This window comes from Syzygium oleosum, unplaced genomic scaffold, assembly GCF_021117445.2.
Source record: "Syzygium oleosum isolate NSW1041296 unplaced genomic scaffold, Sole_v2.1 Sole_v2.06, whole genome shotgun sequence".
Taxonomy (NCBI): domain Eukaryota; kingdom Viridiplantae; phylum Streptophyta; class Magnoliopsida; order Myrtales; family Myrtaceae; genus Syzygium; species Syzygium oleosum.
The window spans coordinates 8,069,098-8,084,050 of record NW_026607490.1 but is presented as its reverse complement, the minus strand read 5'-3'; the positions used below and the strand labels follow the sequence as shown (position 1 = coordinate 8,084,050).

Below are 14,953 nucleotides of genomic sequence, written 5' to 3'. Positions count from 1 at the left end.
CGAAGGCCGGCGACCCTCGCCGCCCGGCGAGTCGCCGCGAGGGCCTCCGACCCCGTCTGGGCGAGGGCACGCGGCGACCCAGGCGAGGCCTCGCCTCGGCCTCCCGAAGGCCGGCGACCCTCGCCGGCGGGGGGCGGCCCCGATCTCGGGGCGAGGGTCGCGCCCTCCCCCGTGACGGGGCCTCGCAGCCCTCGCCGGCGACTCGCCCGGGCCGGCGAGGGTCGCCGCCTTCGGGAAGGCCCAGCGAGGGCCGCCGACCCCAGGCGAGGCCTCGCCCGGGCCTCCCGAAGGCCGGCGACCCTCGCCGCCCCGGGCGAGTCGCCGGCGAGGGCTCGCAAGCCCCGATCCGGGGGAGGGCGCGACCTCGCCCCCAGACGGGGCCGCAGCCCTCGCCGGCGAGGGTCGCCGGCCTTCGGGAGGCCGAGGCGAGGCCTCGCCTGGGGTCGCCGGCGTGCCCTCGCCCCAGACGGGCCGGAGGCCCTCGCCGACTCGCCCGGGCCGGCGAGGGTCGCCGGCCTTCGGAAGGCCCAGCGAGGGCCGCCGCTCCTTCCCGGCGGGCTGTGGCGGCGGCCACCGGCGAAGGCTTGGCCACGCCGCACCGTCTGTTTTTTTTTTTTTTTTTTTTTTTTTTTTTTTCCGACGTTAATTGGACAGAGTTATAACTAGAGGTAGATTTGGGACTCGAAGAAAGCTTAGGCTTTTTCGAGACAAAAAAGTTCAGAGATAATCGACAAAGTGTAAAGTTTGGGGTTTTTTAATTTAACGACAGCTCTCTTCTTTAATGATATCGAGACATCTCTCCATTGGAGACCAAAGCCCCTGTCGTTGTCTCGCAACTTTGCCCACTTTGATCACGATCTCTGGTGCATGCAAACTTTTATTAATTGGAAACAGATCATCTCGTAAAACGACGTTAAAGCCGACACTTGCGGAGGTTTTTGGTTTTGATCCGTCGTCCGCTGGTTCCGTAAAACGCCGTACAAATTCGGCAGGACTGTACGAAAGCCCTAAAACTGGAGACGAGTGCTTGGAATCCTCTCGTTTCGGCAGCTTTAACATGTAATAAAAAAGGATGGAAACATGCGTTTACGTTGGCTTGATCTGCGCGTGATGTCGAAATTACACCAAAGCATGATTAAAAAAGAAGGAAAAAGATCATGGGTTTCTGGTAGGGATTGTCTTGTTCCCGGAGCCAATGGAAGGAAGACACGATTGTTCCGTGATTGTGAAAGGTTTGATTAATTAGATCAGTTGATAAATTTTGACCTGTGTAGTAGTGTGAAAGCTGATCAACAACACGTGCATCGGTCCAACTTTGACCATCAGTTGTGCAATGATTTTTACTTTCTGATGCACGAAGTCATCTTATGGGGCAGTTGGTGTAAGAGGAGAGAAGTTGGCATGTTTGGTTAGGTTCGTGTAGGCCATGCACGACGTCTGTCATGAATTGAATGCTTCCATTTTCGTGAAGGTATAGAGAGCTTCTTGACGAATCTGGAAGAGGGTCTCTGGCTGAGAGTTGAAACCCTTCCTACTCCCACCTGCAATGAACTTGATAAAGACTAACTGGAATTAGGAAGGTGGTCCAGGGTCAGGATAGTTTTATCCTGAACTGACAATCTGACAGACACACCCACCTCTCTGTCATCTTATAAATGGCCCTTAAACCGACGAGGAAAGCATGTTGAAAGCCTCAGATCATGTGGATAGCAATGGTGTTTTGGAATTTGAATGCTTTTTATCCTTTGTTCTTCTGCAGCCAGACGTTGATGTCATTTGTTTAACCATGCTGCGATTGCTACCATAACCCTTTTTGGCTGATAGAGGGTTGAACATCAATGCTTCTTGCCTTACGTGTGCTCATGATGTTTAAAAGTTGGATCATCAGTTTAGAACTTGCTGGTTTACAGAAAAAGTTTCGGACTGACTTGGGCTATGCCTTTCCACATCACATCAGAAACTCATTCTGACTATCACTCGCTGAATGGCTGAAAATGAACTGTCTCTGTCTGCTTGCCTAAAGCTTATGTGGAAGGTCATTTTACCCTTCGCTCTCTGGTTACTTCGGCTGCCGACACAATGGCAACTGTCTTTGATCATAAAGCCAAAATTTCATTACTTGAAAGACAAGCTCTGTCTTGCGAGAGCTGCCGAATACCGTGCTGTTTCTACAGAAAAGAAACTCCACTCTACCAGAGAAATCGTCTCGGTTCAATGGACTCCCCCCCGGCCTCGAGCTCTCGTGGTGTGGATAGTTGCGGGATGGGGGCATGTGTTGTTTCGATCGAACAGTGGCTCGAGGTTGTAGTGGCCAGAAAGGCAGGCCAATGTCCGCCGCATGGCTCACGTTTTTGTGTGCCGAGGACATAAAATGGCACGATGTCGACCGGGTGAGGTCGTCAAACTGTGAACTCTTCCCGTATGGTAGAGGTGGTGGAGTCATATCCAGCCGTGCGTCGAAGTCATCATTATTTTAGGGATAAGTGCATTCGAAATCTTAAAATTTATTGCGAAAATGCAATTGAATCCTAAAATTTTCAAAAAATACAATCAAAGTCTTAAAACTTATCATAAAAGTTCAATTGAGTCCTAAAACTTTAAAACTTATCAAGTTAGTACAATCAAATCCTAAAAAAGAGTTGGGCGAGTTAATTAATGACTTGGTTGCACTTTTGGAAGTTTTATGAATCAACCGTATTTCATGGTAGTTTAGACTTTCGGACACTTGTCCCTTTATTTCAAAGGTCGGTCAACACGGATTTAGCTATTTAATTAGCTCGTTTGGTAATATGTCCATAGTCTTCCTATTGTGAGAAAGAATAGAGGAAATATTCTTCAAAAAATGCGTGTTCTGTGCCCACATTTTTCTTTCCCTCGACCTCCCAAACGTGGCATGAGTTTCATTCCAAAGTAGCCTTGTTCACACACGTTCGACATAATAGTCGACTAGTCACGTTTCTTTTATATGTAGGACCAAGTGATTAAGCATGCTTTTTCAGAAGAAAAAGAAGATTAAGGTATCCCTAAAAATATGAGATCAGTATTCATATTTTAACTAATGGGATTGTATGACTAATCATAGAGAATAATAGGGTTTTTTGTTCTTTTCACCTCACGTGTCGGCCCGAGAAAATGAAAATTCTCGTTCCATCATGTGGTTCGATTTCCACATTTAAATCACGGATTATAGAAATGTCGTTTAAAGAAAAAAACGCAATTGGACAACCACTTCATGTTTCACGAGTTAAAAGTAGGGAGGGAAAAAACCACATAAAAACTCCAAATTAGGGGTGTGCAAAACGGATCGCCAAATCGGGAATCGCCCGAACCAGACCGAACCGGCCGGTTGGGTCCAGTTCCCGAGAGTCTCGATCTAGTTCCCGGTTCCTAAAAGTGGAACTGGTCGACCGACTACATGTATATTTTTATTTCTTTAAAAAAATTAGTAAAATGTGAACTAAACCCTAAGTGAACTTCATTGACATAGATTAAGATTGAACTTCATTGACAAAAATTAGTAAAATGTGAACTAAACCCTTAGTGACCCATTCCATTAGACCGGACCGGGACCACCAGTCCCCGATTTTACAATTTTGGGAACTGGTCTGGTTCTCGGTTCCACCTTGGAACTAGAACGAACCGGGAACCGATCACCCATGCTCCAAACTTTGCTCACTAGGCCACTTTACCCTGATATTTTATTTTGGTGATATCAAAAACCTCAAACTATGCCCGTTGTGACATAGTCACCCTAAACTTTGCTCACTAGGCCAAATCGGGAATCGCCGGCGACTCGCCCGGGGCAGGCGAGGGTCGCCGGCCTTCGGGAAGGCCCAGGCGAGGGCCGCCGCTCCTTCCCGGCGGCTGTGGCGGCGGCCACCGGCGAAGGCTTGGCCACGCCGCAGCTGCTGTTCTTTTTTTTTTTTTTTTTTTTTTCTGACGTTAATTGGACGGAGTTATAACGGTAGGGTAGATTTGGGACTCGGAGAAAAGTTTGAGGTTTTTCTTGAGACAAAAAAAAGTTCAGGGTATAATTGGGACAAAGTGTAAAGTTTGGGGTTTTTTTTGGAATTAGGCCGTAATTTTTGCAAGATAATGATGATCACTTTACAGCTTGGGTGAACATATTTATATATATAGCTTCGTTTGGAGTGTTGCTTGGGAAAGTGGGTGGTGAGAAAGTGCATGCATGAGTCAAAAAGGGGAAAAGTATAAAAAAAAGTCTTAAACCTTTTATATTACTGTCAATTTAGTCCTAAATTTTATTTTTTTGCCAATTCAATCTTAAACTTTTTGCATTGATATCAATTAAGTCCTAAACATTTTTTTGGTGTCAATTCAGTCCTAAACCTTTTATATTGGTGTCAATTCAATCCTAAACCTTTTTGTTTTTGTGCCAATTCAGTTCTTCCGGTCAATTTTGGTCGGATTTTGTTGACGTGGACGCCAGCCGGTCACCGGCGCTAACGTGGACAACTTTTAATAATATTTTAATATTTTTTAAATTTTTATTTATTTTTTCTTTACTTTCTTTTTTTTTCATCCCTCCTTCCTCCAGCCAGTCACCAGACCGGCGATCGGCCACTAGCGCGACCTCGCCGGCCACTGGCAAGGCTCGCCCTCGCTAGCGACGGCGAATACAAGCCTCGCCCAACCGCCAGCGGCTAGGTCCTAGCCATGGCGAGGCTCGCCTTCGCCGTCGCTGGCGAGGGCAAGCCTCGCCAGTGGCCGGTGGTCCTCGCCGGTCCGGCGATTGGCTGGAGGAAGAGGGAGGGAGAAAAAAAAGAAAAAAAGAAAAAATAAATAAAAATTCAAAAAATAAAATATTATTAAAAGTTGTCCACATCAGCGCCGGTGATCGACCGCCGGCTGGCCGGTGTCCACGTTAGCAAAATCCAGCCAAAATTGACCGGAATGACTGAATTGGCATAAAGACAAAAAAGTTTATGACTGAATTGGCATCAATAAAAAAGGGTTTAGGACTGAATTAGCATAAAAAAAGGTTTATGACTAAATTGGCCCCAATGCAAACGGTTTAGGATTGAATTGGCACCAAAAAAAGGTTTAAGTTTAAATTGGCACAAATACAAAAGATTTAAAACTTTTTTGACACTTTTCCCGTCAAAAGACAAAATATCACGTAAGTGCTTGTACAAGTAATTTGATGTGAAAGCTTGCTTTTGGAATGAGATTCAAGGAGGACATTCAGTGAAATGTATGTAAGGCGTTTAGTGTGACGTGTAACTCTAGAAGTCTTTGTTCCCTTTTGTTGAGTTATTTCGATATTTGGAGCCGAATCGAATTGAATCGAAACCGTCTCTCTCTCTTCACAAGTATGAGTGCATGCTTTCACTTTGGAAATCACTTGGGATATAGCACGTTAGTTACGTAGCCCTTGCGTGTATGCCCGTCCTCGCTCCTAGAGCGTAGGCACGAGAAAATTGAGACGAAACTCGTATTTAGCATGTGCACTCAAAACGTTGAAAATTAGGACACCTACACATCGTGATACAGGACATACCTACAAATCCACCAACTAAGTTCACGGGATCGGGGGCACGATTGATTATATATCATGATGTTATGACAATGCGGGAGTCAACAGGACCTTTAGCGTGATATTTCACTAATTCCTTAAAAAAAAAGTACAAAGAAAGAAACCCTTTTGCACGCGAGAGAGAGAGGCATTTCTCTATCATCACAAGAATTATCAAAATATCATGATAAAAGAATCTTCGTTGTCATCAAGGAGCATTTTCCAAGTCAACTCAAGAAAATTAAAAACGGAATAAGGATAAATACGTATCCGTAAATATCGAGGTGTAGAATCTCGATGCCCCCCAATTAAAGAGAGATTTTTTAGGATTCTCCAATCACGACATTTCACGTCCGCTCAAACCCACCACCGCATGCATCTCGTAACACTTTACATGCAATAATTGAGTTAAGAATACCCAAACATGTCTATCTGGAAGAGCACCCAAATCCTTGTGTCGTCAAATCTAGAGATCTTCATGTCCCTTAAAGAGGTCAACAGGTCCAGATGCCAAGTTGATAAAGCCACATGTTGAGTTTAGGGCGCGAGGGTACATAGATCAGTACAATTGATCGCAATGTGTACGTCCATGCATGCGTACCCCAACTACACATGTCGTGAGCCCTCTCCGTCTTGTCCATTTTCAGCTCTACATCACCCCAACACACAGCCGTTTTGGAGGGGTCGCGCTTGTGGGATCGCTCTAAAAGTACTAAAAATCTTTCCACGTTCAAACCACTTTTGAACGAGCATATTCTGATCAAAGAGAGGGATATTATAGAGATGCGTAAGCTTTCTATTACATGTAAGTTACATTGATTGATATATATAATCCAAATCATGATGGGTCTAGTCATTGCCCATCTTCCTACGCAGTACCCTACCACGTCGGCGATTTTCGGCAAAAATTGAACGGAAGAACAATATTGGACTTTTACGTAAGGGTTTCGGACTAAATCGGAAAAATTAAAAAAATTAGGTCTGAATTGAAATTCATACAATAGATTTAAAACTGATTGAACAAATTTGCTGCCGTCTTTTGGATGAGAAACCCCAACCCTCTATTTAAGGGACAATACGGATAATTAGAGCAAACCTGAATGAAAAGCATCATCATTAAAACCAAATTTGAGAAATATATAAAAGTACCAAGCCAAAGTGATGTTGATGTGCTGGTTGCGCCTAAAATGCACGAACACACATTACTTTGCATTAGTATACACACATCACACCATCATTCTCTTAAAAATAGAAATCCAAGCATATAGAATTTACTTCCTCATGTACAAATTTCAAGGGGTGCACTCTCTGGTGCAAAGTTTGAATCCATCCGCACGTTTATTTTCAGGGAAATTAAGATATGTGGGATCTCAGTTTTTTTCAATGCAAATCTTTATAAATGTCAAAAACAATTTGGTGATTAGTCAAATGCCAGCATTAACGTGGGCTACCCAAGTCATGAATCTCTTGGCACCCGAGGGCAAAAGTCCTGATTGGGTTTGAAGTTGAAGTGCGCACTACCATGCCCTCTCCACCACCCCCTTCTGCTAACTCAGTTTAATTACTATTATTAAGAGCAAAATTAGATCGAACATAATGAACTGGTTTAAGGTTCTTGTCCCCAATAATAGTGGCTGTTGACCCACCAGCTCAGGGAAAGCTTGCAAGAAACCCTGAATTAGCACAAAGTTTAATTAGTTGAAGCCATGGTAATGGCCGCCCCATAATAAAAAGACAAAAGAACAGCCAGATTTGAAAATGCTACCACTGATCAAACATCTTAAAAATTTATATTGTTTGGCCTGCTTTGGACGGTTACAAGGGAAACTCAGCATGGAATCTTCGTTGCACCTTTGTAATTTATGATGAATCGTGATACAAAGAAAGTGTTACCTTTATGGATTGTATAAGTAGGCAGAAATTAGAAATTCTATTTTTTTTCTTCTTTTTGATGTAACTGGTGTTGGTTAGAAAATAATGTTCTTGGATGGATTCATTTTGCAACTACCACCATAATTCAAATTTGATCACCTGACATTTGTCTTTAGTTTTCCCAAATTCAATGCATCTCTTTTACTTATACCTAATTTGGAACTATAGGACATAGAAAAATTAGATTTGAGTGCAGTATATCTTTGCCGTAATCTCTCTTAATAATCTATTACAAAATCCGTGAAGCTGGTTTCATATTGAATCACGAGCATGCAAGTGCGGATCGGGTGCGCCGTAAAAGTTCCAGCTTCGGCTCGAGTCATAAATTTTATGAGATGCGTAAAATTAAATAGGCGCATCATTAATTGAAATTTACTTATTTATTCAAAAAAACAACATAGATCATAAAACGACCCTTGTATGCTACAAAAAGCTCGACCCCGGGAGAATCATACCATACATCAGTCTCTGTCGATCTATCTCTCCTTTTATTCATTGGTGATATTATTCTACTTCCTGGGCAAAGAGGAAAGTTTCCAGACTCTTGTCTTTTCAATTTACCCTCTAAAGAGGAAAAATACACAAGGTTTTTTTTTTTGTCATTGCTGTGAAATCTGCTGTTATTAGTCTACAATGAAAATTGGAAGGGTCAGCTACGAAAGAGAGTTCTTTTTCTTTGTTTTTTGGTCAGAAGCTACGAAAGAGAGTTCAAAAGAGGCGTAAATGGGTCGAACAAACAGAAAGAAGCAAAGAGAAAATGACCTTTCAAGAAGTCAGTCAATAAGAGCCAAATCTGTTTGTCATGTTCCTTTCCTGTTCATGTGGTTTTTTCTTCTTTATTTTTTTTTTTGGGTCGAACCTCTGTTCATGGGGTTGGGTTGCCGTTTGGCTTCTCTATGTTTTGCTTCATGAATTTGACATTATTGAACTTGCAAGAAATAAAAATACTTCCTGCCCTTTAGCTCTCACCTCAACTCTCTCTCTCTCTCTCTGAGACAGCCAGTTGATCATTCGCATCTCTCTCTCTCTCTCTCTAGCCAAAAGTTCCTAGAAAGCAATAACTTTTGCATGATAAACAGCCTTTTGTTTTGCATATCCTTGGCGTGTCAGGAAAATTAGAAGGAAAAGCTTCAAGGACAGGAGCTGCAAGAAAGGAGAGACCTCGGACTTGGAGATTGGAGAATGAATGGTCTCGCGCACGTCGAACCAGACCCCTCTGAGTTTGTAGAAGTTGATCCCACCGGAAGATATGGCAGAGTACTCCAAATTCCCCTCTCTCGCGTCTGTTGAATCCGAATCTGTGTCTGATCTTCTAGATTGAGAGATTGATTTGAGTTTTTTCTTTTTTGCAGTACAATGAGATCCTCGGGAAAGGAGCTTCAAAGACAGTGTATGTATTCGAAGTCGTCTCCTATTCTCAAACTTTCCGAATGACCCATTTCGTTTTTCCTTCAAAGTTTCAACCTTTTTGTTCAGAAACCATCCATTTCCATTTTAGATTCTGCAAATTTTTGCTTTTTAAGGTTTTTCTCTGAGCTCCCACAAATGGTTCATTGTTAGGTTGAGGATTGGTTTGGGAAATTAGTGATTTTTTTCACCCTTTTCTGATGCAGATATAGAGCATTTGACGAGTATGATGGCATAGAGGTTGCTTGGAATCAGGTCAAGCTCTATGACTTCTTGCAGAGTCCTGAAGATCTCGAGAGGCTCTACTGTGAAATCCATCTCCTGAAGACGCTGAAGCACAAAAACATAATGAAGTTCTACACTTCTTGGGTTGACACTGCCAATAGGAACATCAACTTTGTCACTGAAATGTTCACTTCTGGGACTCTTAGGCAGTGAGTATCTCGTGGGATTCTGGTGATTTTTCCGAAAAGGCTGCTCAAGATCCCCAATTGAAATTTTCTTCTTATTTTTGGTTTATTTTTTCCCAAATATATTACAGGTATAGGTTAAAGCATAGGAGAGTTAACATTAGGGCAGTGAAGCATTGGTGCAGACAGATCTTGAAGGGACTTCTCTATCTTCACAACCGCGACCCGCCTGTGATCCACAGGGATCTCAAATGTGACAACATTTTTGTCAATGGAAACCAAGGAGAAGTGAAGATTGGAGATCTTGGTTTAGCGGCGATTCTACGGAAATCTCACGCCGATCATTGTGTAGGTACATCCTAATATTCCATCTGTCGTATAGATATGGTCGATAGCTGCCATGGGAGTCAAATTATCAATAAGAAAGGTGGAATTTTTATTGTTCTGGAGTATTCTTGTTCAATGAATGTCTAGGGTAGTGGGTTAGGACAATTGTCGGTTCTTATGTTTGAGGTGAATATCTCAGGGACGCCAGAGTTTATGGCTCCAGAAGTTTATGAAGAGGCTTACAATGAATTAGTAGACATATACTCATTCGGGATGTGCGTATTGGAAATGGTCACGTTTGAGTACCCATATAGTGAATGTACACACCCTGCTCAGATCTACAAGAAAGTTATCTCCGTAAGAAATCAGTCTCTCTCACGTTATTTCGTCATCATGCCTTTTACTTTAGAGTGTTTTTGAGGAAAAGTAGATTCAATTATGAATGCTGATGTCTTTACTTTAGGGAAAAAAGCCAGATGCTTTGTATAAAGTGGAGGATCCAGAAGTGCGACAGTTCGTTGAGAAATGCTTAGCTACGGTATCTCTTAGACTTTCTGCTAGGGAGCTTTTGGATGACCCTTTTCTTCGAGTTGATGAACCTGAATCAGATTTGAGATCACGGGACTATGGGAGAGAAGTTGATGAGATGGGACCTATGTTTAGGGAACCATACGTGCCTTGCAGCGATGGATCGTATAGTAATGGGTATCGTAATGGTTATGGTTATACACCTGCAAGTCAATGGGGTTATCACCCAGCTGAGCTTGAATCCAGCGGAATGGAACTCTTTGAGTGCCATGACGATGATCATCCCGCAAATGTTGACATTAGCATAAAAGGCAAGAAAAGAGAAGATGGGAGCATATTCTTAAGACTCAGAATTGCTGATAAAGATGGTTAGAAGCGTCAAACTGTCTTTTTATTTTCAGCCATACTTATTTTCCATTTTCTCTGCTGACCAATTCAACTTTATCTTGCTTTATTCTGGACAGGTCCTATCCGGAACATATATTTCCCTTTTGACATCGAAATAGATACAGCATTAAGTGTAGCTACAGAAATGGTTGCTGAATTGGATCTAAACGACCAAGATGCGACTAAGATCGCTGATATGATTGATGGGGAGATGTCTTCTTTGGTTCCAGAGTGGAGGCCAGGGCCCGGAATAGAGGAAACACCACGGTTTGCAAACCAAAAGTTTTGTGAGAACTGTGCATCCAACCGCACCTCCACTGGCTCCTTCGTGGATTTTTTATCACATCACCCTGAGTTCACAAACTTGCAGATGCAGTGTTGCAAGAACGGATGCGCTTCAATGCATGGTAGGTTTGAGGAGATAACCTACCAAGCTGGCGGTCCGGAGCATCTCACGAGAGAGGGTGCACCAAATGTGTGGAGCACATCAGAGGGCTCAGATTATCATGACATCTGGGATCGGCGGGAAAGTCGTGATCTCAGTTCGGCAGGACCCTCTGAACCGAGTCACACTGATGAAGAGAGTGAAAGGTTGGATGTATCAGTTTCAAAGGAAACTGGGACGGTGATGAAATCAGAAGATAAAGTCCCATTTAGTGCTGGAGAATCAATTCTGCAAGCAACTGGTTCATGCTCGTCGTCAGCATGTCCGTCTTTTTGCCGTGATCTTTTAGATGATTATGAGAATGTGGTCCAGCATGAAGTAAGATGGCTGAAAGCGAAGTATCAGATGCAGTTGAGAGGAGTCAAAGACCTACAACTTGGACAGACTTCGAAAGTTTCAGCTCACTCTAACCGGGAAGTGAAAACAATTAACGTGGTTTCACCGACTGTGGTTCAACCTTTAAGTACACAGTTGCAGGATGGAGCTTCACGGAACTTCCCTGCTTGTAACGAGCATTCAACTTCAGATGGCCCTCAGTCCATGTATGACGTTAGCCCCAATTTGGAAACCCGAAGGGCCCGAAATTGTGAGGCGGATAATGACTCCTCAAGAGAAGTAGCAACGGCCACCGCTGAGAGTTTCTACGCCATGTCACTGCTTCCACACACGCTCCATAGGACGACATCCCTTCCTGTTGACGCTGTTCATATATAGGTTCCTAAGGCACTTCTCATTCTTGTACAAGTCTAATACATCCCCAGAGAGACTGCAATTGTCGGATCCGCCATTTTTCAACCGTGTAATGATGTTAGAAATGCAATGCCAATATCTATCGAGATGCGATCCTTTAAATTAGCCGTTTGCCAAGTTCATTGCCATGTCTGGTCTGGTTATATCCAAGATCTCATTCATTTCTTTCGCCCGCCTTAAGAGTCAGATTTATTATATATTTGCCAGGGTAATGCTGCTTTTAACCTTGGGCAAGAAAAGTAAGCAGCATGGTCAGTCTTGTTCTAAAATGTTTTTTGGTCGTTCCTTCAATGAGCAAGGTAAGGGGGACTACTACAAAACGTGTGCTGAACTATCAATGCACGAGGAAAATTTCCTTTCATGGGTACTTTTGGAACCAATCATGCAAAGAGCCTCGCATCATGGCACATGCACAACTATGGTCATGTAATCATAACTGTGCCAATATCATGTGTTCTGTCAAATTCATGGACCCATCTGGTATACCCTAAGCATTGCTGTGCTTTAAGATTATCTCGTCCCTTATTTATCCCCAAAGCTGATCACATACAGAGAGGCTCTGTCCATGCCTGTCATGAGTTGGAGAGTTGAAACACTGAGGAGCATTGGATCTGGATGTGATGATGAGACTGAATTATTTGCTTTCTTCCCCATCTTTATAAGGGACCACACCACAAGCCCTCGTGCCAATAATTTAGAGACGGGGCTTTTCTCCTTTTTGAAGACACAGAGAGAGAGAGAGAGAGAGAGAGAGAGAGAGAGCATAATAGACTGGGCCACCAATTAAAAGCATCATGTAACTATGCATACCCAAAAAAATTAAAATCAAATAAAAGGTGTCAACATTCTGGCTTCACCCACAAGAAAAAGTTGATTTGAGCGTGGGGGCTGGTCGACCGCCTTGCAAGAAGACTTCCTCTTCATCTTGAGGGCTTGGACTTTGGAGGCGCACGCGTGTTGAAATCACACGTTTGCAAGTCATTGTCAGGACCAAGTTGTGGAGCGCTGTCATCAATACGAGACTTGGACTCCTTTTTTGGGTCAAGAACTTTGAAAAACTGAAGCTTTTTGCGTTCATCTTGGGGGATAAGAAAGAGGTTTGGTGGTGGGGGAGATTGCGCGTGGTCTCCTGAGAGGAATGAAGTTGGAGGCCAAGTTGCATGGGGGGCGAAGAATCAGCACCCAAATTAGAAAGTTAAAAGGCATATACGAATTCAATTTTGGGTGACATGGTCTAACATGGTGGATTCAGCTGTGATCATTAGCTGACCATCTTCACTTTTGGGGGATATTGATAAAGTTTGCGAGGCAAAACAAGGAAAGAAGAAGAAAGATTAACAGAAACATGCGATGGCATGCGCATTTTGAACTCTTGTGGAAGATTCAAGGGTCATGTTGAGTTGGGTTTACCTAGAAAGAGGGGATTGGATAGTTAATGACAGATGAAGATGGGCATAATCCACGAAGCATTATCATCAACAACAAAGTGGCAGGCAGGGTCAACTTGACAAGGCAGGGCCCAACTGATTGAAATGCGAGAAGATTGAAAGAGAGATGAGACGTTGTTACCTTTTCTGAGTGCTGCTATGGGGTTGTTGACAGTGACATGAAGTTGATCTTAACTACATAAAGAAAGAGTCAAAAGAGAAACAAGCGTCGAGACGCGTCGAGCCGGGATTCGGAAATTAGCACAGTAACCGTGCGACCGGAATTCAATCGGGTGTTAAACATGACTTACATGTATAAAGATCAAGCTACGGTCTATTTACATCACAAATATATTGATTTATGAATCGGTTCTTTTAAATGCATCTAAAATTACTTTCAAATGGTATTCTTACCACATGATAACAATCCGGATGGATGTGATGAGAGAATCCCTTGAGGGTCAAAAGTGAAAAAATTATCCAAAAAGTCATAAGCTTATTGTACTTTTATCAATTCAGTCATAAACTTTGAATTTTATCAATTGAATCCATTTGGCCAGAAATTACTAACATGGATGCCGGCCGTCCTACGAGGCATAATCGGCGCTAACATGGACAGTTAATATTTTAATATTTTATCGATTTTTTAATTATTTTTTCTAATATTTTTCTTTCTTTTTCTTTTTGCCGGTGACCGGCCATAGGCGATGGTCGGTCATCGGCCATGCCAAACGGGCTGGCCTTACCTGGGCGATGGTTGCCATCACCCGCCAAAGGCAAGGCCCATCCAAGCAAGCCTCGACGAGGCCGGCCTCGCCTGGTCGGGCCTCGCTTGTGGCAGGAGACGATGACCCTCGCCCAAGCGAGGCCAGCCTACCTAGCCATGGCTGGCCACTGGTAAAATAAAAAGGATAAAGGAAAAATAAATAAATATATTTGTAAAAATCGTCTACATCAGTGCCGATCATGCCATATAGGAGGGCTAACATCCACATCAGCGAATTCCAATCAAAATTGACCATACGAAACTCAATTGGCAAAATTAAAAAGTTTAGAAATGAATTAACAAAAATACAGTTGATTTAGGACTTTTTCAAATGATTTTCCCCGTCAACAGTTGGTATGTTGATTATGATTACTTCTTTCAGGAATTTGATGGTTTTGGTCGGCACCCCGCGTTTAATTCACGCAGGATAAGGAAGTGATTCGATAGTCGGGATTGTGAAAACCATGGGAAATACAAAGCCCTATATGTCGAAAGCATTCAAAGTCAATGATTCGTGATTCATAGTGGATCCTAGAGATCTGTAAATTTCAAACCATCTGAACCAAGCAATGGTCTTAAAACTTCAAAAAGAAGGGGAGGGGGAAATATTAGGCTGGTTACACACAGTTTTTGTTTAGTACTACATTTGGAGGATCCTGGTACCATCACAAAACAGAGAAGAACAAGGAAAAGCAGACAATTTCTTGCAGGCCTTGGAGTTGAATTTTGTTCTGGCATCGAACTTGTTTGAGGTCTGAGTTAGAAATAGACCAAACAAAGAGCTTCGTGTACTCCCTAAAGGTCGAAGTGGAAGCTTTTTTGGCTCTACCTGATTTGGACTAAGGGCACTCAAATCGCTGGGAAAAAAGATGCAGATCAACCCGCCCAACTTCTGTTGACTCAGAACACCACACTCAGTGTGAGTGATAGGAAACGATGGGACTTTGGACCCATCAGTTTCTGGCTTAGTGAGGTCCACTTTAACATTCCCAAAATGCAAGTGAGGTGTTGGAAAAGCCAGATGTGCAATCCACCAAC

The 14,953-nt window shown here is 43.1% G+C and overlaps 1 protein-coding gene across 2 annotated transcripts; it reads left to right on the top strand.

The window, feature by feature from the left end:
- The first annotated feature begins 8,264 nt into the window (after window positions 1-8,264).
- LOC115663763 (probable serine/threonine-protein kinase WNK9) lies at window positions 8,265-11,827 on the top strand. 2 transcript variants are annotated; one of them, XM_030585741.2, is made up of 7 exons: window positions 8,265-8,725; window positions 8,821-8,858; window positions 9,082-9,309; window positions 9,417-9,637; window positions 9,812-9,969; window positions 10,076-10,508; window positions 10,605-11,827. In XM_030585741.2, the coding sequence occupies exons 1-7, from the start codon at window positions 8,651-8,653 to the stop codon at window positions 11,684-11,686; spliced, it is 2,235 nt and encodes a 744-aa protein (XP_030441601.1). In that variant the 5' UTR covers window positions 8,265-8,650; the 3' UTR covers window positions 11,687-11,827. The 2 variants fall into 2 exon arrangements, with proteins under 2 accessions (XP_030441601.1, XP_030441602.1); XM_030585742.2 differs by lacking the exons at window positions 8,265-8,725; window positions 8,821-8,858; window positions 9,082-9,309 and having other exon boundaries at window positions 9,492-9,633.
- Window positions 11,828-14,953: the final 3,126 nt, after the last annotated feature.

Bases quoted from the DNA above. Each gene is read 5' to 3' on its own strand.
- LOC115663763 (XM_030585741.2), top strand. From the start codon at position 8,651: ATGAATGGTCTCGCGCACGTCGAACCAGACCCCTCTGAGTTTGTAGAA. The intron at 8,859-9,081 runs GTATGTATTCGA...TTTCTGATGCAG, and splicing joins AAAGGAGCTTCAAAGACAGT to ATATAGAGCATTTGACGAGT. The intron at 9,638-9,811 runs GTACATCCTAAT...TGAATATCTCAG, and splicing joins TCACGCCGATCATTGTGTAG to GGACGCCAGAGTTTATGGCT.